General features: G+C 41.3%; 1 protein-coding gene across 2 annotated transcripts in view; it reads right to left on the bottom strand.

The window, feature by feature from the left end:
• The window catches only part of EPB41L4A (erythrocyte membrane protein band 4.1 like 4A), a 235,008-nt gene extending 217,369 nt beyond the window's left edge, over positions 1-17,639 (bottom strand). Inside the window, exon 1 of one of the 2 annotated variants that reach the window (XM_019727789.2) lies at positions 16,238-17,639. In XM_019727789.2, coding sequence (XP_019583348.2) covers positions 16,238-16,336 — 99 coding nt within the window. In that variant the 5' untranslated portion in view covers positions 16,337-17,639. The remainder of the gene's footprint in view (positions 1-16,237) is intronic. The other variant, XM_019727788.2, reaches the window with a different exon arrangement.
• Between the last annotated feature and the right edge of the window lie 6,219 nt (positions 17,640-23,858).

The raw sequence follows: 23,858 nt of genomic DNA, 5'->3' as shown, positions 1-23,858 counted from the left end.
CAAGTCATGTGTATACATTTTTTGGCACCCCGGTATATTATCTCATTTGATCCTTTCCACGATGCTAGAATTAGCAGCAGGGACTGTGCCAGACCACTGCATCCAGGACCCAGCCCAGTGCCTAACTCCTGAAAGGTTCTCAAAATATATCTGTTCAATGAATGACTGTCTAAAACATCCTCGCCATCTTCTTTTCCGACTCCACTCTAGTCAAATACCAGCTCTGATCACCTCACCGCTAACTGTGTTCCCAGACGTTAGGTTCCCCTCCCTCCAATCCGGCCTGCAGTGTGTAACTGCCCGTTTACCTTAATTAAGTACCACCGGACACTCCTCTGTTTTGACTTATACACCAGGTCATAACTCCTCTTCATGGTTTTCAAGTTCTTCCCTTATAGAATAACACCAACTACATGCAAGGCGAAAGTTCAGCCAATTTCCTCACTGCCCCATGATTTCCACCGGGCAACCCCTCACTTTCTGTATTTCTAAAACCCACTTATTCTGAAAAGTCAAATTCAAGAAACACTTCTCCATGAGACCCGCACCTCACATTTCAATATCCCACTTCCATTCCAGTCTGGATTTAACTGTTCTCGTATAATTTCATTTGTGTTTATTTGGTATTCCTCACAGCAGGATGAGTAGAGTCAAGAAGAGAAAGGTATTAACCGTTACTGAACACCACTGGGTATCAGACATGACATGAGATATAAACTATCTGGGTGAATAGTAAGTGTTGTTAAAACTTCCACTGAATTGACTGGTTTACACTTTCTTACGGACTTTTTAAATTACATATGGCGTTACTCTAAGAAGTAGCCTTAAAGAAGAAAATAACAAAATCCAAAAAAACGGGGGAGAGGGGTATTTTAAAAATCAACAGGCTCATGAGTCTGAGACAGAACAAACCGTTTCACTGTCCCTTTTCCTACCAACTCAATCACCCAAGTTGTTGAAAGCAGAAAATGTAATTGTTTTCCTGGACCCTGTCCACTCTATAAGGGGAACTGGAAAAGCCACAGTAATCCATGAAGCCTGAATAACGAAAAGCGCGTTGTGGCTCCAGACTAGATAAACCGCAAACATGAATTCTAGACTGGAAAACTAGCACCTGTCACCACAACCACCTCAGACATAACCCATCAGACTCCCAGAGCTAGAAGGGAGCTGAGCTATTTATCCTAATGTTCAAATGCTTGTATCAAACATACATTTAACATGTTCACTACCCAGAATCTGCAGAAGCCTTTCCTTATCCTTTACTCAGTTGAAAACTAAAAGTTCCCTTGCAGGAGGAAACTATTTCTCAGTCAAGGTTGTTTCATCAATTTTGAAGATTTTTTTAAAATGTTACTCCTGCGTGCAATGACAACCAGAAATACCAGAATCATGCAATAGCAAATACACCTAAGGATTGTATATGCTTTATACCTAGTCCAAAAGTTTTAATTTATGAGGAAGTATAAAATCTATTAGTAAGTATTATTAAAATTACAGATGTTTCTAAATATTTGGGCTATTATTGGCTCTAACTTCTTTTTCAGCCTGCAGGAATCGAACATGATCTAACACAAGAAACGCAGACAAACTGACCCAAGTAGTGTTGATGAATCTTCCATGGAGAAAAGATTAGCCAAATGAGAGCCAAACTCTTTGACAAATGCATGTAGCGAGACTTAAAATACACCAGTCGGCTTAAGCCATCTTGGCTCACCATTTTTGGTTGAACATGCTTAGAAAACTAGCAACTCGGCATGTCTAATAAGCCATGGATTCCACTCAAAGCAGCAGAATTTATTAAATGTGGAGGGAAATAGTGCATTTTATGGTCACTTTGCTACCCCAACCTCATGCAGAAAGCACAAGGTTATATAACTATTTGAGGACAAAGGTGGAAACACATTCTGGTAAAATCAAAGCAGAAGTATGCCTGTCTTCTGCTTTGTGCTGAAAACCACAAGTCTTTTTTGAGAACATGGCTTTGGTCAACTCAGCAGTGAACGCAGCAAGTGGAAAAAGCACACGGAAGACTCCGCAAGCTGCAAGCAATTTAACACAAAAAATCATCACCCTACCCCTGGGGGAGAAAAGAAATCGCTGTGTTGTTTTCAACTTTTCAATGATACCAGAGGGGAAGTATTAGAAAACACAAATCAATTTACAATGAAACTTTTCAAAGAAATAATATCTTGAGGAAAGCAAGGTATGGCTTGTTAAATGTGCACACCTGTTCTCAGTAGCCCTGATTTTCATACTGAAAGAAAATTTTGTTTCAGGACATAAATACTGTTCGCTCATCTTTTAAAAAGAATATTCAAAAAGAAGAGAAATGGTTACCTAGAAAGCAGTTAGTTATACAGCATGATATTTACTCTTAAGCACAACTGACCTACTCGTAAATGATATATAAGTGCTAGGTCACATGTTTTTCTCCCTCTGGTACACACACGCGCAGGGTTTAGCATTTTCAAGTAGGAGGAAAACTCAAAGATTTTAACCTGAAAACATACAAGGAGACCAAGTTTTTTCACCACCATTCACAAAGGAAATTTGTGACCTAAGAGAATTGATCTGCTGTCAGCCTGGGGTCTGGTTTTCTTTATCGCCTTGTTCTTCAGGAGTCACCATCATGCCTGTGTCAATACTCATGTTTCCATGGCACTGTCACAGCCTCCTCTCCCTGGGTGCTCGTAATGGCTTCAAGGTAGTCTAAGGGAAAGTTCTTCAGGGTTTGTGGGACAAAGATTCTAGAAAATAATAATTTATTAAGGTCCTCCTGATCCTCAAAAAAGGCTATTTAGATTCTTACAAAGGCTAAATCGCCAGACATTAACTAAATGTCTTCATCATTGAAATTAACAGAATTGCAAGCCTTCATTCTTTCCTCATAATTTACTCCTACAAGGAATTTTAATGAGTAAATCCTGCCAGGTTTCCAAATCCAAGCTTCATTTTTGAAACACGTCTTCATCGAGTGATCAAAATGATCCAAATGGAACTTACCTCTTTATGCTTGGGCAGGCGAGCTGATTACTATGCCACAAAAAATGCAAAGGGATATATTTTCAGCTATGACCCTCAAAATTTTGAAAGCTGTACATGAAGATCAACAACGAGAGAGAGAGAGAGAGAGAGAGAGAGAGAGAGAGAGAGAGAGAGAGAGAGAGAGGAAGCTGGTAGTTATTTTCAAGCTAGTATCTGTCCAACCCAATAAACCAGCTTTCTAGTCAGCAAATGCAAACACAAATAATAAAAAGCCTTTTAAGGAAAACTGTAATCTGTCTCATTGTTTAGCACTATCTAAGGCTATTCGCATTTTTTTAATCTCCCATGAGGCTCATCACGATATAGCTACATAATAAAAACAGCTAATATTTACTCAGCATTTCTCATGCTATCATGTACTGGGCACTATTCTAAGTCCTTACATGTATTATTTCATTCAAACCTCATAGCAACCTATGAATATATAGTATTATTATCCTCATTTCACTGTGGATGAAACTGAGGCACAGAGTTAAATAACTTGCCAAAGGTCACTGGTTAGTAAATGACAGAGCACAAGATAATAATTATTACCACTCCACAGCACTTCAAAATTTTGCAAGTTTGTGTTTTTTTCCAGCCATTATCTCCTTTGAGCTTCACAACAGCTGTGACACTGATGGAATAACATAAGCGTCAGTTTAATTTTACAAATGGAAAAGCAAGGCTCCAAGCTCGTAAATGAAGGAGCTGGAAAAGGAATTCAGATTTTCTGAGACTATATTCTCTCCTTCTCCCCTACACAAGCTGCCTTTCTTATTGTAGACACTCATTAAACGTATTTTCATCAAGCACTGATTATTTCTCAAAGCAAAATTCTAGCTCCAGATGGTTCAACTTTTATTTTAATTCACCCTTTTATCCCTGGCATCAAGTGCGATGCCTGGCATACAGCAGCCTGCGGGTCTGAGTGTTTCCCAGACACGCCTCATCTTTCTCTCCAAACTCACCCGTCTGTGTTCATGCTACCTTGCCATCCTAGACCACAGCCCATCCTCACAAGTCATCACTTCGAGGAAGCCAAACTCTGTGTAAGCCCACAATCTCTTTTCCGCAATCCCAAATCTAGAAAGATACGAAAACTGAAAATTTTATCTTAAATGTGATGCTACCCTCCATTTCCAAGATCGCTCCCAGTGATCCCTGCCTCCCAGTATTCGCACCTTTATCGAGTCCCCTCGGACACCAAGGTTGCCAAGGTTGGTGTGACCAACAAACTACCACAGAAGTAACAGCATGTTATAAGAGGCCAAGGCTTCCATCTTGGGCTTTCTCTCTTTCACTTGCTTTAGAACCACTTGCTTTGGAGGGCAGCCAGCTGCCACATTGAGAGGACACTCAGGAGCCTATGAAGAGGCCCAAGTGGTGAGGAACTTAGGTCTGCCAACGTGCACACCAGTGAGTCAGGAAGCATACCCTCCATCCCCACATGACTGATGCAGCGTCTCAGGCTGTGCCTGAGGCCAACCTCATGAGACGCTGCACCAGAGTCACCCAGCGAAGTGGCTCTTGCTTTCTGACCCACAGAATCGGGAGGCGATAAATGTTGGTTCGTGTAAGCTGCTAAGTTGGGATGTAACCTGCCACATAGCAATAGGTCACTAATACTGGGGTAAAATCTGTTATAAACTGGCATAAGGCTACTTCGAGTCTCTATTTACCTCCACTTATTGTAGATATCCAAATAATGAGCCGCATAAATATTAATGCGATTGTTTCAGAAAGTACCACCCCAGACCTGGCCGGGGATAACATATAATGAATGGCATAACACCATCTCACCTTGCTGGAATCTGAAAAATTTTAAATCTTGAAACATACCTGGGCCCAAGGGTTTTAGAGAAGGCACACTGTGAACCAGCATTCACTTTTTTGAAAACATCTTTCCTCATTATCTCCACTTTGGCGTATAAGAAACATAATTTCTCTACCTCTTAGAACCTTCACAATAGAACCCAATACCTGATTATCAACTGTCTTGTGTTGTACTCTATTGTTTTATAAGAAAAGGCTTGTCTTTCCACCTAAAATTTTAACTTCTTATGGGCAAGAACCCTCCATCTATTTCATCATCCCCCCCAGAATCCCAGACACTACTGCATACACAACAAGCTCTGAACACATTATTGTAGAATTGAGTTCACAAATCTGTATCTATAATTACAGTCACGTAGCACTGGTCCAGATACCCATGTGCCCTCACACTCCAAACCTATTTATCATCAAACAACTGCCATAGAACACGATGTAAAAACAATGTCCGAAAGAAAAAGAAGCTGGCTGTCTGAGGAATTCTGGAAATTTTGCACACCTCCAAGTGCCCTTGTAAACAGCAGCAGAAGCATGAAATAATCATTATCAGGGGAAAAGATCTATTAGCCTCCTGACGATTGGCCCATCTGAAACCCTTCAAGGAAAGAGCAATTTTACCTTTCAGCTTTCCTCTCTCGCACCCTCCCTCCCTCGGGCAATAAGAAGGGTCGCTAATCAGTTTTTAATTTTCTTTGCTGCAGAGAGGTTCAGAATGGAGCAGTAAAAACTCATTGTAAAGGCTTGACAACGTAAAAACCAAGAAGAAAACTCTGAGTGATATGAGCTCTGAAACCATAGCACTAAATAAATTACTCTAGACCTTTTAGATAAATAAGCATTTTCAAAAAAAAAAGCCAAAAAATTAAAAATCAATGCAGTCAGTACTGTTCTGAAAAGAAATTTCTCACAAGCAAACTCTTTTCCAAATTGAAAAAAGATTCCCTGGACAAAAGGGTCTCTCCCTCATATAATCTACCCAGAAACGAGATCCACAAATATAAGTGCCAAGACTGCAGAAAGTAACCAGGCCAGATCATAGGCCTGTAAAGACTTAATTTAAAGGGGCAGGAGGGAAGAAACAGGCAAGCGTTGGGAGCATGAGAGGAGATGGGGTTGGCAGTAAACCTAAATGAGTTTCAATAAATTCTGAACTCTTAGCCCTTCCTTCCCTTGTACGCAGCAAAGAAAGTGAGGGTGGGTAAGCACTGAGAAAGTGACCAGATGAAAAACCAAGAGACAGGGTTCCAGGACCAGGTACCCCGCACTGGGTCCCCGTTCCCTAGCCTGTAGAATGGGGGAATTAGATGATTCTGAATGTCCATGCCAAGTCGAATTTTCTATTATAAGTGAAATCCAATCTGTTGTAATTTATGTCATCTCTTCCACATTCTCCCCCTGGTGTCTGCTGCATTTTCAGGCAGCACCATGGGACTAAATTAACTGAGGACACGTGGTCATACACACAGGTCTGGTGCAGAGAATCAGGCAGTTGAACTACTGGACAAAAGAATAAGTGGTTGGCAGGAAAAAGCAATGACAAGTAGAAACAAGTCTGTGTGAAAGATTTTGTCATGCTATGGCATTATCTAGTCTAGGTATTTAAGATTTCCTTCACAGAGGGAACTGCCTGTAGCCTGCATTATCTAGCGAGATTTTTCAAGTGTCTGAATACTACCGACTTTTAAAATGTGCAATCCAGACAAAACTGTAAAGCTTGTATAGTGTCAGTTTCAATACCACTAAGATTCGCTACAATTTCCCTCAATCATAGGGGATGTTAGTCCAATTCTATAAAGTCAAAGTTGTTCCCTAGACTTTAACCTGCAAGGCTGCTAGGAATCCTGCAAGTTCACGGTTAAAAGGAAGTCAGGAGGGTCGGGAAGGGTGTGTGTGTGTTCTTAAGTGGTCTTCTAGCCATCTGCATTATTTCCCTAGGAGGAAAACAGTGCCCAGGACAAATCTCTAGCAATTCCTCCGTTATGTTTCAAGGTAATAGATGCAAATCACATACCTATTTAAATATTAACTTTTCTAACATGCTACCTTCACCTATGAAAACTGACAAAGTTATTCTTAAAACATACACAAATGTTTTTTCCAGCCCTCCAACCAGTAACTTACAGAAAGTGCCTGCAAGAACCCACAGCAAGTTCTTTACACAATGTAAATAGCAACACTCAAAGCTTGTACAGAAAAGTCTTGGGAAATCTAAATAGTCGACCAAGGTTTCAATTTACAAAAGCAACAGCATCAGCATGACTAAAACAACAATCCTTCTATCGGTCCTTCTTCAAATATGACAAATATTATATTTACTGAATTCCACTATGTGCCTGGCACTTTCCTAGGTTCTTGTGGTTTTAATAGTAGAAAACAAAGACAATGTTTTGCTGCCCCCAGGAAGTTTATGGAAAATTTTCTCAAAATATTAAATGTCAAATTTGTTTTAACTGGGCGTGTTCTCTCTGCTGAGTTACATGCACCTACCTTACCAAGGAACAAGTAAAAATAAACACGATGCATAAAGATAGGCACATCGATCAATGGAATAGAATTGAGAGTTCCAAAATTAATCTTCACGTTTTGTAAATTGATGGTTGATAAGGGTGCCCAGACAACGCAATGGGAAAGGTACTCTTTCCAACAAATGAGCTGAGGTGACTGGATATCCATATGAAAGAGAAAGAAGAATGGATGATAGACCTAAATGTAAGAGCTAAAGCTGTAAAACTCAGGAAAAACAGGGGGAGAAGTTACTGATACCTACAAATATCAAACCACGTCTGCTCCCCTACTTCTACTACCCACCCATGCCCCTCTGAGAGCCAGCATCACTTTGGGCAAAGGTGGTGGATTACATATCCCAACTTGCAATTAAGAAATAATTTATTAGCCATTAAGAGATCCTACATAATAACAGCTATGATTTATTGAGCACCTTTTATCCTATGTGCCTAAAATTCTTTTCTCAAATTCTCACAATCATACTATCAGGCAGGTATCATACATGCCCTTCCACCTAAAAATGAGGAATAGGAGGCTAGTTCAAAGAAGAGTCATTTGGCCCATCACAAGACCAATACTTTCATAGCTGACTGGAATTTTAACAAAGGGCAGGGATGGTGAGAGGGGGAGAGACTGAAAGTGATCACACAGCACCCCAGGGAGGTGGCTGGTTCAGGTGTGAAGTGTGAGGGCCTGGATTAAATTGAGAGCAGTGAAATGGTGTAGAAAAACCAATTTTGACAAGTGACAATTAAAGTAGCAGAGGCTCCAAGACTACCTCTTAAACATGGCTCTGAATGAAAGGCAAAGTGGGACCGGAGTGGTTTAAACGCTCAGACAGTCTCTGTGGGCTGGCTCAGGAACCTGCCCCTCACTCACGTTACTGTTTGTATGGCAAGCTGTATTACAAACAAGGGACCTTCTAACCCACTTCTGGGACACAACCCCCAACCCCCAAAAGCTGGGAATGCTTGGCATTACCAAAGCACATGTGTTTTCTTATGTGCTCAGTACATGTTGTTTCTAAACAATCTCCGGCTGTATTTAGTTCCCTATTTGGTCTCAGTTGGCTGATTTCTGCCCTGCAATCTGACCTTTCAGTTATTATCCATGGGGACTAGCACTCAGTACCTCTCGGTTTTCCTTCCCTGCCACCATCTCTCTTGTTCTAACTTCCTCTTGGCATGTCAACATCCTTGAAAACAAACTTCTCACACTTCTGACATGTTTGGAAGCCACGGCCAGCCCTTTCATGTCTTCCGTGATTGTTAGAAGGTCTTCTGGAGGATCCATCTCAGCCTCTGGGGAATCTCTTGGCAAAAGTGTTTAGTAACAAGGACATGGATTAACAGGCAACATTAAGGAAGAGTGGCTGTTTCACTGAAAAACAAGCAAACAAACATGAAATACGTACATGGTTCAGAGGGCACAGGAATGCAATCCACATTTCTGAGAATGGTACAGGCTCTCCAAAGTGTAGTTACAGGCTTTTTGAGTCACAAACGAAACTGGCTGGTTCCTGACCTCAACACACCTAGTCTATACCTAAACAAGTAATAACATATGCCTGGTTAATCTTACTATATGAGACTTAGAAACAAATCTGGTAAAGCAGAAGCAAATGGCAGGTACTCATTACAACCCACAACAGGCTAAGTTTACCAGTTTTACTTATGGCAAAAATACCAGAGACAAAGCTCGGCCAAAGCAATCAATCTCAGAAAAGCCAGAGGGGCATGGCAAATTTGATCTCTGACCTGTGATGTTTATAATAGGCCTGCAGAAAAAATACACTGCAATGGAATGGAAAACATATCATTTGTCACAAAAACCCAATATTTAATTTATTGAAACTAATGTTCTCCACTAAGTCTTACAACCGTGTCAGGTGAAGTTTATACAGCTTCCAGAGTAAAATGGGTTATACGGCAAAATTAAAAATTACCCCAATGGTCCCTGATTTTGTGAATCCACACTGCAAAACCAACTGACCGCGTTCTCAGAGACAGAACAGGACACGAGGAAGAAAAGCAACTGAAGTGTGAGAATCTATTACCCATTCTTGAAATGAGCCCTTCTTCCAAAAGACTCTCAAGTTGTAAGGGGAAAGTGACTTTTTTTAAAAAGAAAGACTTACTAGTTGCCTTTACAATACAATAACGGTGTGCTCATGTTTTCTGAAATAGCTGCCAGTCAGCTCTTTAACGTGCTTGCTACATGCATTCAGCCCACTGAACCATCTCATTTGCTGCCCATTAGCAATACAAAAATCAGAGTACCTTGGTAAGATTCGCTTTATTCTAGGATCTTTCCTAGTAAAAATAAAATGACAAAGGAACCTCATTATCCAGAAGATTTTCAACACGGCTTATTCTGGCTGTAACACTCCATTCATTCCTCGATTCAAATTACAGTTAATAAGCGTCTATCCCAGGAGGTGTGCAGCGTTAGCCGCTGTGGATCACAGGTAGGGGCTCAGGCCGCTGGAGAAGACAGACACGTCCAGGAATCATGCTTGCAATGTGACAAGTATTGTAACAGGATGTGACGAGTACTTAACTCTGCCTGGCCAGCCTGGGTTGAAGGCTTTCTAGCAGATGGGACACTTGATTTAAGTCTTAAAGGATGAGCTCAGATGAGTGTGTGCTTAGGGAAAGGTGAAAGCGTACACTGCTTGGCGGGAATCCCACGTATAAAGGCACTGGAGGGTCTGGTATGGTTGGGGCCTGAGCAGCTCTGCACGCCGACAGAGCAGGTCGTTTGGGTAGGCAGGGCCAGCTCAGGTAGGGTGCTAACCCAAACAACACAGTCTGGGCTTTACCTGTAGACAGGAAGGAGGTCCTAAAAGAAGAAGGAGGGGATGAAGAAAGGAGGGGAAAGAATGAAATGAACAGTTTCTGGGTGCTTACACATGCAAATTACTGTGGACAAAATTCCCCCATTTCTACAGATGGGGAAATTGAGACTCCAGGAAGTGAAGCATCTTTCTGAAGGCCCCATGGCACCTCAGCAATCAAAACGTAAACCCAGGTGCTCTAACTCCAGAGCCCATGCTTTTAGTCACTTCATTATCTTGCTCCTAGTATAAGAATATTAAGCTAGTTAAAGACACAGACATCGTATTGTTTCCCCTGACATATAAGGTACGTGACCACACCCACAAAAGAGAGAGAGAAAAAAAGAGGCAACCAAGTGTTAGTCTGCATCCAGTGCGGAAGGATGAGCACCAAACCCACAAAAATAAAGGCAGCTGTTATTCTCCAGGGCAGTGGTTCTCAGCCGAAGGTGACTGCGCCCACTGGGGATATTTGCCAACATCTGGGGATATCTGGCAACATCTGGGGATATTTTTGGTTGTGATGACTGGACAAGAGGCGCATAGGCATTTCATGGTTAAAGGCTAGGAATACCACTCGGGATCCCACAATGGATAGGACAGCCTCCACGACAAACAACTGTCTAGCCCCACTCTGAGAGACAACGTGACACAAACCATCCAAGAAAAAATAAGCTTCTAATCTTGTTTATAAGTGTCTTAATAAAAATAACAAACCACTGTCCACATGGCTCATGGAAAGTAGCGTCTGGACTTTGGTCCCTGCAATTTAGATTTAACTTTATCACCAACTGTTTTAGTCTGAATGTTTGTGTCCCCCCCGGATTTGTATGTTGGAAACTTAACCCCCAATAGCAGGTGCGGCCTTTGGGATTAGTGCCCCTATAAAAGAGGGCCAGCAGAGCTCCCTCGCCCCTTCGGCCATGGAGGCTACAACAAAAAGTTTCTGACCAGGAAGAGGGCCCTCACCCAGCTCCCAGCCTCCAGAACTGTGAGAAATAAACTTCTTCTGTTTGTAAGTCACCCAGTGTGTGGTATTTTGTTATAGCTGCCAGAACGGACCAAGACATCACCCATATGCAAAAGCCCCAAAAGCTCTGCATTAGTTCATGTTAGTTCAAAGTGTTAGTTGAAGCTTAACATTATAGAATTCAAGAACAATTATATTAAAGGGGCTGCAAAGAGTGTGGTCCACATTTAACTAAGAAAATTTTAAATACCTGGCAAGGGACAGCCATTAGCTAGCTGCTGGAGATAACAAACAATGATTTCCCCCTTAAATTAGTTTTAAATCACTTTCAAACCATTAACAATTAAGAAATTATTTTTAGTAAGTTTTTTCAAGAAAGAAAAACTTCTTGTAAAATTGAGGGGCACTTAAGGTCTGAGGATGCAATGTACAACATGGTGACTCTAGTTGATAACGCTGTATCGTATCACTGAAATTTGCTACGAGACTAGAACTTCAGTGCTTTCAACAACAAGAAAAAGATAAATATGTGAGGTGATGGCTGTGTTAACTCGGTGGGATGGAAGGAATCCTTTCACCATGCATATGTGTATCAAATCATCATCGTGTATGCTTTAAATTTATTACAATTTCATTTTTCAATTTTACCTCAATGAAGCTGAAAAAAAAAATACTTGGAATCATTTTTTAAAAACAAAACACAAAAGAATTTGAGGGAGCATTTATATACTTACTACCGTGTTTCCCCCAAAATAAGACCTAGCCGGACCATCAGCTCTAATGCGTCTTTTGGAGCAAAAATTAATATACGACCCGGTCTTACACTACATAAGACCTGGTCTTATATTGTATTAAAATAAGACCCACTATTACATTATATCATATCATATCATATCATATCATATTATATTATATTATATTACATTAACCCAGTCTTATAGTATATTAAAATAAGACCCGGTCTTACATTAATTTTTGCTCCAAAAGACGCATTAGAGCTGATGGTCCGGCTAGGTCTTATTTTCGGGGAAACAGGGTAGTTCATCTTAAACAGCCACATGAATATCAAATTTGAATCTCAGAAACATAGACGAAATGTGGAGCAGGGGTACTTCTCAGTCACACCTAATTTACTGACCAATCAAGATCCCAAACAATTTTACATTAACAAAAATGTTGGTATATGATTGATTACTTGCTTGTTTCTAAGGTCTCCAACTCTTGTACCCTATGCAGTTGATATAAAAAATACAGGTAGTCACATAAATACTTAACGTGATTTGTAAAAAACTATCGCTTTTCATTTTTGCCCAATCTTCTTAGATTTTTCTTTACCAGTCTAAATGGGATGAAAATTACAATTCTTGGTAAGTGAAAGGAATATAATTTAAGTCCCCACCTTCCAATTGTTTTTCTAGTTTATTAAGAAGTTTCTGATCAAAACTGACTCACAATACTCCCTCAGGAAACTCAGGATGATTAGGAAGTAACTTCATTTAAAAGTTAATGAATGAACTGTATACACTTTAACTGTATGAATTGTATGGTATATCTCAATAAAGCCGTTAAAAAAAGTTAATGGAATTTCCATCTTGCTATCATATTGGTTTCATTAATTTAGTCAAATATATTGAGGGGAAAATGAGCACCTGCATTACCACTCAGAGGACTAAAACCTGGCTGAAATGAAAATATTAAGCTAGTTCATATTTGCAGCAGCAATTTTCAGAACTAAATTTACAATCAAACCTTACAGATTTTTTCCCCCTGAAAATCTTTGCTATTCAAACAACAACCTATAAAAGGTAGTTTGAGCCATATTGAAGTTTTGCTTTCTAAAGAGAACAAAAATAAGATTACTTTACCTCCACCAGGACAAAGAACTACAAAGGACATAATAAAAGTTTCCCTGAACAAACATTACTCAAAAAACCAAGAGATTAACCACAGCAGAAATTCTTAACTTGAATAAACAACAGAGATAGCAGCAGAGAGCAAACTGCTAAAAGCTATTGTGGGGCTCAACACACAACCAATAGCTTACAGTTTATATAAACCTGGGTTTTTAAATCTTGGATAGGGCTCAAACTACAAACTGCATGAAAAAGACTTCCTGTTTGTCAAGGTGAGGTTACTTACAAAGCAAGTTAAGAATACAAATTGCTACATAACATTGAATACAAAGATACTGTGTTTTACTTATCTGATTGTTTTTTAAACAAAAAATTGTTTTCAGTTTAAATGCTAGTCATCTTAACATAGATGTGTCACTACTGTCTTCAGGCTGAACTGCTTTCCATGGGAAGAAACACTGATTTTTTTCTAAAGTCAATTAAAAACTCTGATCTAAGTTGCAGAAAATCACTTCATAACTAACCTTTCAATTTATAATTTGCCACTTAAATCCAGAGTGTTTTTCAGACTGGCACACAGAAACAAAAATAATAACAATGTTTTACCAAGCTTCTCTCATACTCCTACTTAAATTTTCTACAATTATTTATTTTCTTTAACTCACAAGGAATTCTTATGACAGTAATACAAGCAAATTCTTAATTATCAGGAATCAGTAAAATTCTTTCCATTAAGTGATGAAATATGTGAATAATTTTAATGCAAAATTAGCTTTCTTCATTTCATTTGAGATAGAATGCAAGGCAGGGTCACCTCAAAATAATAATAAGGAAACACTTCTGAAAATAAAAATATTTTTCCTATTTTAATTTCAGGGAAAATGGCTAATTGATGTTGTATGTTTAACTTTGACTTTTATTAGTGATAAACAAAATTATCGAGTGTACTATAGCAGGAGGAAAACACCATAATAGTAACTACTTTTCTACTATTAGTAACTTTGAAGTGATTGTTTATTATTTCATTTACAAACTAAAGTAGGAGTTAAAGAAAATGTCGAATATGTGCAGAATATTATATATATACTCATTCAACATTCGAATACCTTCTACATTTGAGATGCTGTTCATATATTATTCCATTTACAAATATACATATGTGTTTAATTTAGTACATACCACAAGTAGATATGTGCTTAACACATGCATTTTATGGTAGCATGGTAGTTACAGATAATGTGGTTAACTTCAGCAGACATCTGTGTTACACACATGGCCATCAAAATAATTGTGGCATGCTTTTGTGACACTGAAAGAGGCCAAGTCTGTTGCAAAATGATTACTTGCAACAAAAGCCTGCTTAAATTACTGTTTAGTTAAATGGCATCGCTCCAAAACAACAGCATTATAAAGTTGCTACTGCCTTTGAATCACTCCCCAATTTTCAACCTATTTGTAAAACAAGGTAAGCACAGTCCGGTTATAAAAAGTAATTACAGACCAGGATTTTTGATTCATGCTTCTTTGACAAAATTATTGCATTTAATCCCAAATCTTGGCTGCTCTCTTGACAGAGTAATGTATATGCTCCACAGCTGACAGGTAGGGCTTTCATGATTAAATAGCAAGGGCACACTCCAGATGACTTTAGACTTGGCACTTCGGACTTCTTTGTTGTTTTAGTACCAAATCATCAGTTATCTTTTTCTCATTGTTTCTATCCCCAAGCCAAAGATAATCTATGTATTATAAAAAACTTAGGATGTTTTTGTGATTTTTGCCATTTTATTCGCATGGTATACCAAAGAATGTTACATGATTTTATAAGGTAAATTATTTTCCTGGATTCATTTGGGAGGGAGAGGGGATGTTTTGGAACATAAAATTTGAAAACATAAAGTGAACGCCTTCCCCAAAAAGAGACTTTTATTGGCCTTGAAAGGAAACACCAAATGAGAATCTGATTGACTTGCTTATTGTAACTACTGGGGACACAATATTCAAAACAATTTCATAAAAGAAAGGGTGAACTTTATCTTACGGCTTTCACTGACCATTTTTGCCCCCTTTTTCCTGCAAGAGAATGACACCTGTGAAATGAGAATCTTGTACACCAAGAACAGTAACATCAAAGCTGAAGCTTTTGGCCAAGAACAGTTACTCTCCTGTCCATAAATCTATGTAAAAACTGATTCACACAAGGAAATGCCCAGGGCCTACACCATTAGGATTAACTTCTGAGATGACAAGGCTAGGAGAGAACACTTGTCAGCCTCAACTTGATTTCTCAGTGGACCAGCTCTACGGGGGGGGGGGGGGGGGGGAGCGGTTTCCCTTCACCAGATTCAGCTGCTGAGTGATCTAAAATGCCTGCGTCGTAAAACTGAAGGAGAAAAAGGAAACAAAACGCTCCTGATTGCGATCACCTCTAGGTAGTCACAGAGTTGCAAGAGCAAAACAAGCGCTCATACGCCTCCGTCAGGTTGTCAACTCTAACGTTGAGAACTCAGCACAATTAAAGAAGTGAGTCTCTGCAATCTCTCATAACCTTTTTGTGTGGGTTGTCTGGGTTAATAGTTCTAATTATATTTTTTATTACCTAAAAACAACAGCGAAGTTATTACCGAGTCGCTTTGAGAGATGTTGAATTAAATGTGGGGAGCCAGTTTGCTTGAGGAAAGGGAAATTATTTTCCGTCCAAACGTTAACAATACCCAGCTACAAGCCCAGGCAACACAATCACAACCACTTAATAAATGTGTTTCAACGAGTGAACTCCTTCCCTTCCCCAATGTCACTATCATGAAAAAGCCGAAACGAAGCCAAGGGAAATCGTGCCTTCGACACTGTATGCAGCCCGTATATTCAATTCTGCGCCTCTTTGGGAGCTGGAGGCGGCCTTAGACGCTTTGGGAGGAAATCAATGCCGGGAAGAGTTTTGGTCTCAACTGCCTGACCGCGGACTGCAGCTGCGAGTTGGTGCGGAGATTACACTATGAGACGTCAAACTTACTTTCCCCTATGAAGGGACTCAAACTTAACCCACCCGGACACGTTCACCCTCTACCTGAGCGCCGGGGGCAGCGGCGGCTCCTTCCCACCGCGCAGAGACGCAGTCGCCGCCCTCACCCGTGACAGCCCTCGCACAAAGCCCGGGACCCCCGAGCCCGCTCGGCTGCCAACCTCCCGAACACGCCCACGGCCCGCGCCTACCTTAATGCCCTGCTGCTGGGTGGTGAGGGTTAACTTGGATTCATCCAGGAGCAAAACTTCGCAGTAAAATTCTTCCGGAACAGCGCAGAAACAGCCCATGTCGGCTGTGGCCGTCTCCAGCCGAGGCGAGAAAGCTGCGATCCAGGCGCGGAGCCGCCGCCTCCTCAAGCGCGAGGCATTAATTTATTGTCCACGCTGTGGCGAAGGCGACAGGAACAGCTCCCGGAGGGGTCCGCGAACAGGAGGCAAGGGCAGCGGAGAAGCCCGGAGAGTCAGCGCCCGGGAGCCGCCGAGGAAGCGCCGGCGGAACTGGGCGCGGAGGGCGGCCGCGCGTCCCCACGCATCCTGCGTGCGACTCGGGCTCCTCCGAAGGCGGGGGCGACGCGGCCCCTTCCGCAGTCCTGGGGACGACAGAAGTCTCCTGGCAATGGGGACAAGAGGCACGGAACTGGAGAGACGAGAGCTCGAGGCCCTCCCCGGACTTGGAAGCCCCTAGACGCTGTTCAGCCCCCTCCGCCCGCGGTCGCCGGGAGCGCGGCCTCGACGCACCGGCCTCCTCCTCCGCCTGCGGGTCCACAGCGGGCGCGCACTTCCAGCTCCGATCCCACCCCGCAGCCCCCTGTCCGGTCCGCCGAATGGGGAGCGCTCGGCTCTTCCTTTGTGTCCTGGGTACCCACGACGTCCCAGCAACACTGCAGGGGCAATCTCTCTGCGAGGGTCGTCCCTTCCCCAATCCGCGGGCACCCAGAAGCCCGGAGACGGTCGGAAAGGGCAGCGAGCGGGCTCCTATCGGAATCGGTGAGTAGAGGTCAGCTCTTCGCGGAGCGCGGCTCCAGTCTGGGGAGCCCCGAGCTCATCGCGGGGGACCGTGGGGGCCAAGTTCAAGCTCTTTCTCCGAGGATGCCCTGCCGCTGCGGCAGAGTGCGGATTCTCCGGGAGGTTCAGAGAAACGGGGAGTCAAAAGACTTGCCGGCGGGCAGACAAGCGAGCGCCCGGGCTAGGAAAGCGGCGGGCGGACGGGTAGGGGGTGCCTTGGGAGCGCCAGGCCGCGGCGGCTCCGGGGAAAGTTCTCAACGCTCCGCGAGGGCTGGCGCCCGGGGCGGGAGCAGCCCAGGTGCGGCTGGGCCGGGCCCCGGCGTCTGCAAAAAGCCCCGGAGCGAAGCAGGGGCCCAGAGGCCGGGAAGGGGGCGCCCCTTCTGGGCGGGGTCTCGGCTGGGGGCGGAGGGCGGAGCGGAGGTGGTCTAATGGCGAAGTGCCGACAGGTCCGCGGGAGAAACTGCGCTCGGCTCCCGAGCTGCTGGGCCGCTTGGAGCTCTGACCCCGCTCGCTGTGTTCGTTTCCCGGGGAGACCTGGAGGCTGGCTCGGGGAGGGCAGGACGCATTCCTGCTTGGACCCCGGCGTTCAGCACTCCCAGTCCCACACCCACCGTGCGGCAGGCAGTGGCCAGAATTGGCGGACACAATAGCTCTGAGGATGCAGTGACCCCTGGTGGGTTCTCGTGTCCGTGCAGACGGTGGAGACAGCTGCGGATGAGGCAGGGCCGCGCCAGCCTTCGGAGCAGGTGCAATCTGCTCTCCAGCTGTGAACCAGCAGCGAGTTGATGCAAATCGTAGTTAGAGACACAGGGGAGGACGCAGAGCAGGGTTGAGGGTAGGCCTCCCAGAAAACTTACTCTATATTGAGTATTAGAAAGAGCAAGAGCTTTGGCATCGGACGTAGTTTTGAGTTCTGTCCTCTACCACTTATAAGCTAAGTAGACCAAAACTCAAAAATATTTGCTTAAAATCTAGGACGTCAGTGCCATTAAAAAAAAAAGAAAGAAACTGAGCCTGTATCTTACACCACACACAAAAATTAACTCATAATGGATTAAAGACTTGAATGTAAGACATAAAAGCAAAAAAGTCCTAGAAGAAAACAGGCAGTAAGCTCCTTGACACAAGTCTTGGCAATTATTTTGGGGGGTTTGATATCAAAAGCAAAGGCAATAAAAGCAAAAATAAAGTGCAACTGGATCAAATTAAAAGTTTCTGTACAACAAAAGAAACCATCAATAAAATGAAAAGGCAATCTACCGAAAGGGAGAAAATAATTGCAAATTATATATCTGATATAGATGTTAATATTCAAAATACATAAAGAACTCATACAACTCAATAGCAAAAAACAAAAAATCCAATTAAAAAATGGGTAAAGGATATGAATAGACACTTTTTCAAAGATATACAGATGACCAACAGGCATATGGAAAGGTGTTCAACATCACTAATCAACAGGGAAATGAAATCAAATCTACAATGAGATATCACCTCATACCTTTTAGAAGGGCTGTCAACAAGAAGACAGGAGATACATTGTTGGTGAGGATGTGGAGAAAAGAAAACACTATACACTACTGGTGGGAATGCAAATTGGTGTAACCACTATGGAAAACAGTATGGAAGTTCCTCAAAAAATTGAAAACAGAAGCACCATATGATCCAGCAATTCCATTTCTGGGTATTTATCCAAAGGAAATCAAATACTAATTCAAAGAATTATCTCCATGTTCACTGCAGTATTATTTATAAAAGCCAAAACATGGAAAAAACTTAAGTGTCCATCAATGGATGAATGGATAAAGAAAATGCTTACAGACAGAGAGAGAGAGAGAAAGGAGAGCCTCTGTTGTTTAAATGGGTGTTTTCCCCTGACCTCTAGGAAGGCTAAGCGTATTTTTGGATATTTATTGATGATTAGGAATTCCTCCTCTATAATTTGTTCATAATACTTGCTCAATTTTCAATTAGAGTGTTTCCCCTTTTTTTAAATTAATTTGTAGAAGCTCTTTATGATATTTTTTTATTTTCTAATTAACAAAGTAGCTAACACTTATTTAGTGCTTTTATACATCCGACACTGTTTCCACAGTCAGTTGTAGGTCTTTTGATTTTGTTTGTGTTATATTTTCCTAAATATAAATTAGTCAATGTTTAATGAATAATGGATAAATGAATGAGTGAATGAAATGTGTAATTTTATCTGCCCCCCGCTCCCCGAAGACTGGCTTTTTGACCAGGGGCTATTTCATCATAGGATTCCTCCATATTCTCTTGTGCCCCTTGATCTCCTTTCCCTGTTCCTTCCAACCACCACTCTCTGCCTCTTGTTTGGCCAGATAGTAGACACACCAGAGATGCTTAGATGCTTCTAGAAGGAGAATAATACCTTTCTCTCTATTAAGTGTTAGGCTTTGGGCTCAGGAAACACACACTCAAGGTTAGAGCAGGAAAAGCTTCTTGTTTCATGAACTGTGTGAAGGGAGCAGTTATTAGTTACCTGAAGTGCTATGCCTAGTACATAGGGACATAAAAGATCTTGGCAATGAGGCAACTAAAATTTTAGTGTTATTTCTTTAATATACTGTATTCTTCAGGGAGGAGTTTAAAATCCTTTCTGGCTTATTTATGAAGCACCAACGAGCCTGCAGAATTCTGGAGAGGTTTCTTTCAGGAAAAGGAGCAGAATCCATGACAATTGGCCAAAGCAGAATGGCAGAAAAATATTAAACCAGAACCAGAGAGGTTTCATCCCCAAAGCATGGATTGGATGATTTTCTTTTAATTTTAGAAGTGCTTTGAATTTGAATTTATACCAGTATTCCCCAGTGTAATTCAAGATTAAAATATTCTTTCAAGATCCCCACCCCACTCCTGCTGAGACTACAAAACAACCTCAACTGCGTCTATCCTACTTGCTTCCCTCCCCTCCCAGTTTTCCTTTAACAGTCCTTTCTCTTAAATGACTCATAAATTAAAGTCAGTGCATTTGGGACACTTTGTGTGTTACTTGCTGATAAAACATTTAAGTGTTTCATTTGGAATTAAACAGTTTCCTGAGGAAATTACTGAAATCCCAGAATTGCTGAATAAGCTGATAAGCAAAATCAGGTTACCAGGCAAAAGTCATCATTTTTTGAACAAAGAACCCAGAGCAGATTTATAAAGCAGATACACAAACAGAAAGACCTAAACATCACTTAGGGCGGGCCCCAAACACCATTGCCTCCCAATGTAGGCAAATAAAAGTTTCGATAAAAATAAGCAAGACTCATCAGAAATAACTACAAAAACTGCTTCCCTGGAGATGGATTTATGACATCTGGTTTTGACAGTTCACCTGTCTCCTGGCTGGAAGCAGTGGTCCAGGCAAGATGATCAAAACGTGGGTCCATAATGTATTCTAGCCTGAGGACAATCATCGACATCAGGCTTTGGCGAACCTTGGGCAGGATCAATTCATTCATTCATTATTCAGTGAATATTTACAAAGCACATACATACTCCATGTACTTTACCAACGATACACTAGGTCCTTGTCGGGGGAAAACAGGTCCTGTTAGAAATCTAGCACTGAGAGCCAGTCAGATGCCCACCGAAGCCAGGCAGGTGGGAATTGGGAGTTGGGGTGGACTGATGAGTAAAGAGGCTGACTTTCTTCAGCTCCATTGATTGTTTTCATAAGAGAACGTGAGCTCAGTATTGCCACATTTTCCCGTTTTCAAAAAAGAATTCTCAAATTCCAATTTTATTGTGAAATTTCTTTAAAAAAAAAATTAGCAACTAATTACAATTTTTTAAAAAATGCTTGTTAGCAAAGCAAAACACGTCTGCAAGTCCAGATTTGAACAGAGCAGGCAGTTTACAACCTCTGACATCGAACATGTATAGTGTTTAAAAACATGGGCAATGAATTTCACTAAGTGTTGCCATTTCCCTCTCCCTCTCCCCTCAACTTTTGGAATATGGCACAGCTACTCTTAAAATAAGTTTGACATAAAACAAGTTTTTTTAAATGGTTGGAATATGATACTGGAAATTTCTCCCCATCCCATTCCCCCCTCCCCCACCACTGGGAGTGTCTAAGATATCCTATGCAATGACTGAAACTATATAGAAACCTTTCTAATCAAGTGTCCCTACCACCTACACATCATTGGTCATCTTGTTGTGGGTTCCCCCCGCCTCCAGGGTTGTCTCAAGATATAGATGCATATTCTGAAACTCAGGCCCTCCTGGCACTGCAAATCCTCACTGATTTTTACAAAGGGGAGGGTAACTTTTTCCTTTGTCTGGGCATCGCTGCCTTCTGTCTGTCTACTCCCGGAGTGTATCCCACTCTTGGTCTTCAGTCCCAGCCAGTGTTGCACCCACCCTAACACTAATGCTAGCCCATACTGCAACTGTGCAAATTAGGAAAAGGGAGCCTTGACTCCAGGCACTCACTAGTAGTTGGAAGATTGTCAGAATATACAAATTCCTGACTCCTTTCTGAATGGGCGCCCTTAGAGATGTGTAGTGCATGATCCACACTTTCTCTTCAGTCCATCCTCAAATTCCTTTTTGTCTGGAAATTCATAAACTCGGGGCACTTGGTTTCAACTTTATTTTTCTCTTTTTTTTTTTGTTAAAGATTATTGGAATGGCAGTTGTTAGAAAGTTACAGAGGTTTCAAGTGTACAATTCTGCAATGCATCATCTATATATCACATTGTGTGTTCACCACCCAGAGTCAGTTCTCTTTCTATCACGGATCTATTTCTTTGTGGGTATGTGTGCTTTATTCCTTTTGAAATAAAAGAGTGGAATAATTGGATCAGAAGATATACAAATGGAAAATAAGCAATGGAAAGATGCTCAATCACTAGTCATTAGGGAAATGCATGTTAAAATCACTGTAAGATACCACTGCAGACCTAGGAGAATGGCTACATACCAAGCTCTCGTACCACCATACCAAGTGAGGTGAGGATGAGGGCCAGTTTGAATTCTCATACACCGCTGCTGGGAATGTAAAATGTACGACCACTTTGGATGACACTTTGTCAGTTTCTTAAAAAGTTGAACATATACCTTAAACAGGATTTTGGAAGAAAATGTTCTCTGCCTATCCAGAGAAAAAAATAAACAAGATACTATTCAAACTCATCAACTTCCTGCCCAGGAAAGATGTGCACAACATAACATAGTCTATTTAAAGCCTGTGTGAAAGCCTTTGATCTCTTTTCAGAGATTCTTTACAAAAATATTTTCTTTAGTAAAGATGACATTTTGTCATAATAAGCCTATGTAGATGAGTCAAATGACAAACAAATTCGGAGTAGGTATAATTTCATGGAAATATGTAGACCATCTGTGAAGGACTATAGGAATCCTCATCCTGGAAGAATCGATTTGACCTCCCAGGAAACAGGCCCCACCCTTGGCTGAAACATGCACTTCAAAATGCCAGACACAGAATTCTTTTTAAAGCACCATATTCTTTTTAGGAAGATGTCTTCAAATCATCCATGTCTTCTGTCTTCTTTTATACTTCGGCATTTTTTAAACTTCAAAAAGTTAATTGTAATTTGAAACAGGAAAAAAACACCTTGAAAACATTGACAGTAACATAAGTAAATGATTTAATTACTTAAAAACCAAAGAGCAATACAGTAGAATCACCTGGAAGACTTGTTAATACACAGATTGCTGACCCCACCCCAGCCTGAGAATTTGCATTTCTGGTAAGTTCCAGGTGATGTTTATGTTGCTGGTTTGGAACCACACTTTGAGACATACTGCTCTAGAGATTATCTTTCCAAAAAATAATAAAAGTTGTCCCTAATTATCTATGAATAATTTTTTTAAAGGTGGAGGTGCGTTCTTTACTAGTAGCCTCCCTGTTACTCTACCTCCTCCATCATTACCTCATTAATGCCTGTCCAGGAAGCGTATTGAAGACCCTGCCAAGTAGATTACATCAGAAAGAGTAGTTTTTACAGAAGGGAAGATCCCTGTTTTAGTTTCATCACACTCCTTCATAGTCTCTTCAGATACCTTACTCATTTTTCTTTCTAATATAGTATGTGCCCAGGCACATCCAGTTTTTAAGACCATCCTGCCTGCTGACTCACTTCATATATATGTCATTAACCAGCTGTCCTCTCTCCTGAATACTGAGGCCTCAGATCCCATTTGCTGAAATGCCTCAAGGGTGTTACCACATTTCAAGGGAAGTCATCTCCCAGACAGCAACCTAAACTATTTCTTCATTCTTGTGATATCCATATAAATGTTCTTTGGAATTTACTGATAATTTTTATTTTGTACAGTTTGTAATCCTTGTTGGTGAATGCATTGACATGGTTTGTATTACTCTAGTATCCCTTTCTCTGGTCAAATGTAAACTAGCAAAAAATGGGGGCAGAGGAGCAAGTTGAAAAGTCTTATTTCTTTAGAGACAGTTTCTGAGTTTTTTAAACAGATTAACGTCTTATGCCTATTTGACTGAGAGGGATTCCAAAGGTTGGCCAGAGTGGGTGAAATGGCTTTGATACATTATTAGTAGAAATGTAAATTGATTCAGACTTTCTAGAGTACAAACTGTCATAAATACAATAATTTAAATATGCATATACTTTGACCCAGAAATTCAATATCTAGGGATTTATGCTTATCAAATAATAGACACAGATGTATGTAAAAATATATTTGCTGCTGCATGTTTATGTATTAAAGCTTTTTAAACAATCCAAGTGCCCAATAGTAGGGAATTGTTACATTAATTCTAGTATATGCATATGATAGAAGACCCAGCAGC

This window comes from Rhinolophus sinicus, linkage group LG03 (genome assembly GCF_036562045.2).
Source record: "Rhinolophus sinicus isolate RSC01 linkage group LG03, ASM3656204v1, whole genome shotgun sequence".
In the NCBI taxonomy this organism is placed as follows: domain Eukaryota; kingdom Metazoa; phylum Chordata; class Mammalia; order Chiroptera; family Rhinolophidae; genus Rhinolophus; species Rhinolophus sinicus.
Note: the sequence above shows the minus strand (reverse complement) of the source record. Positions and strands in the feature narration are given on the sequence as shown.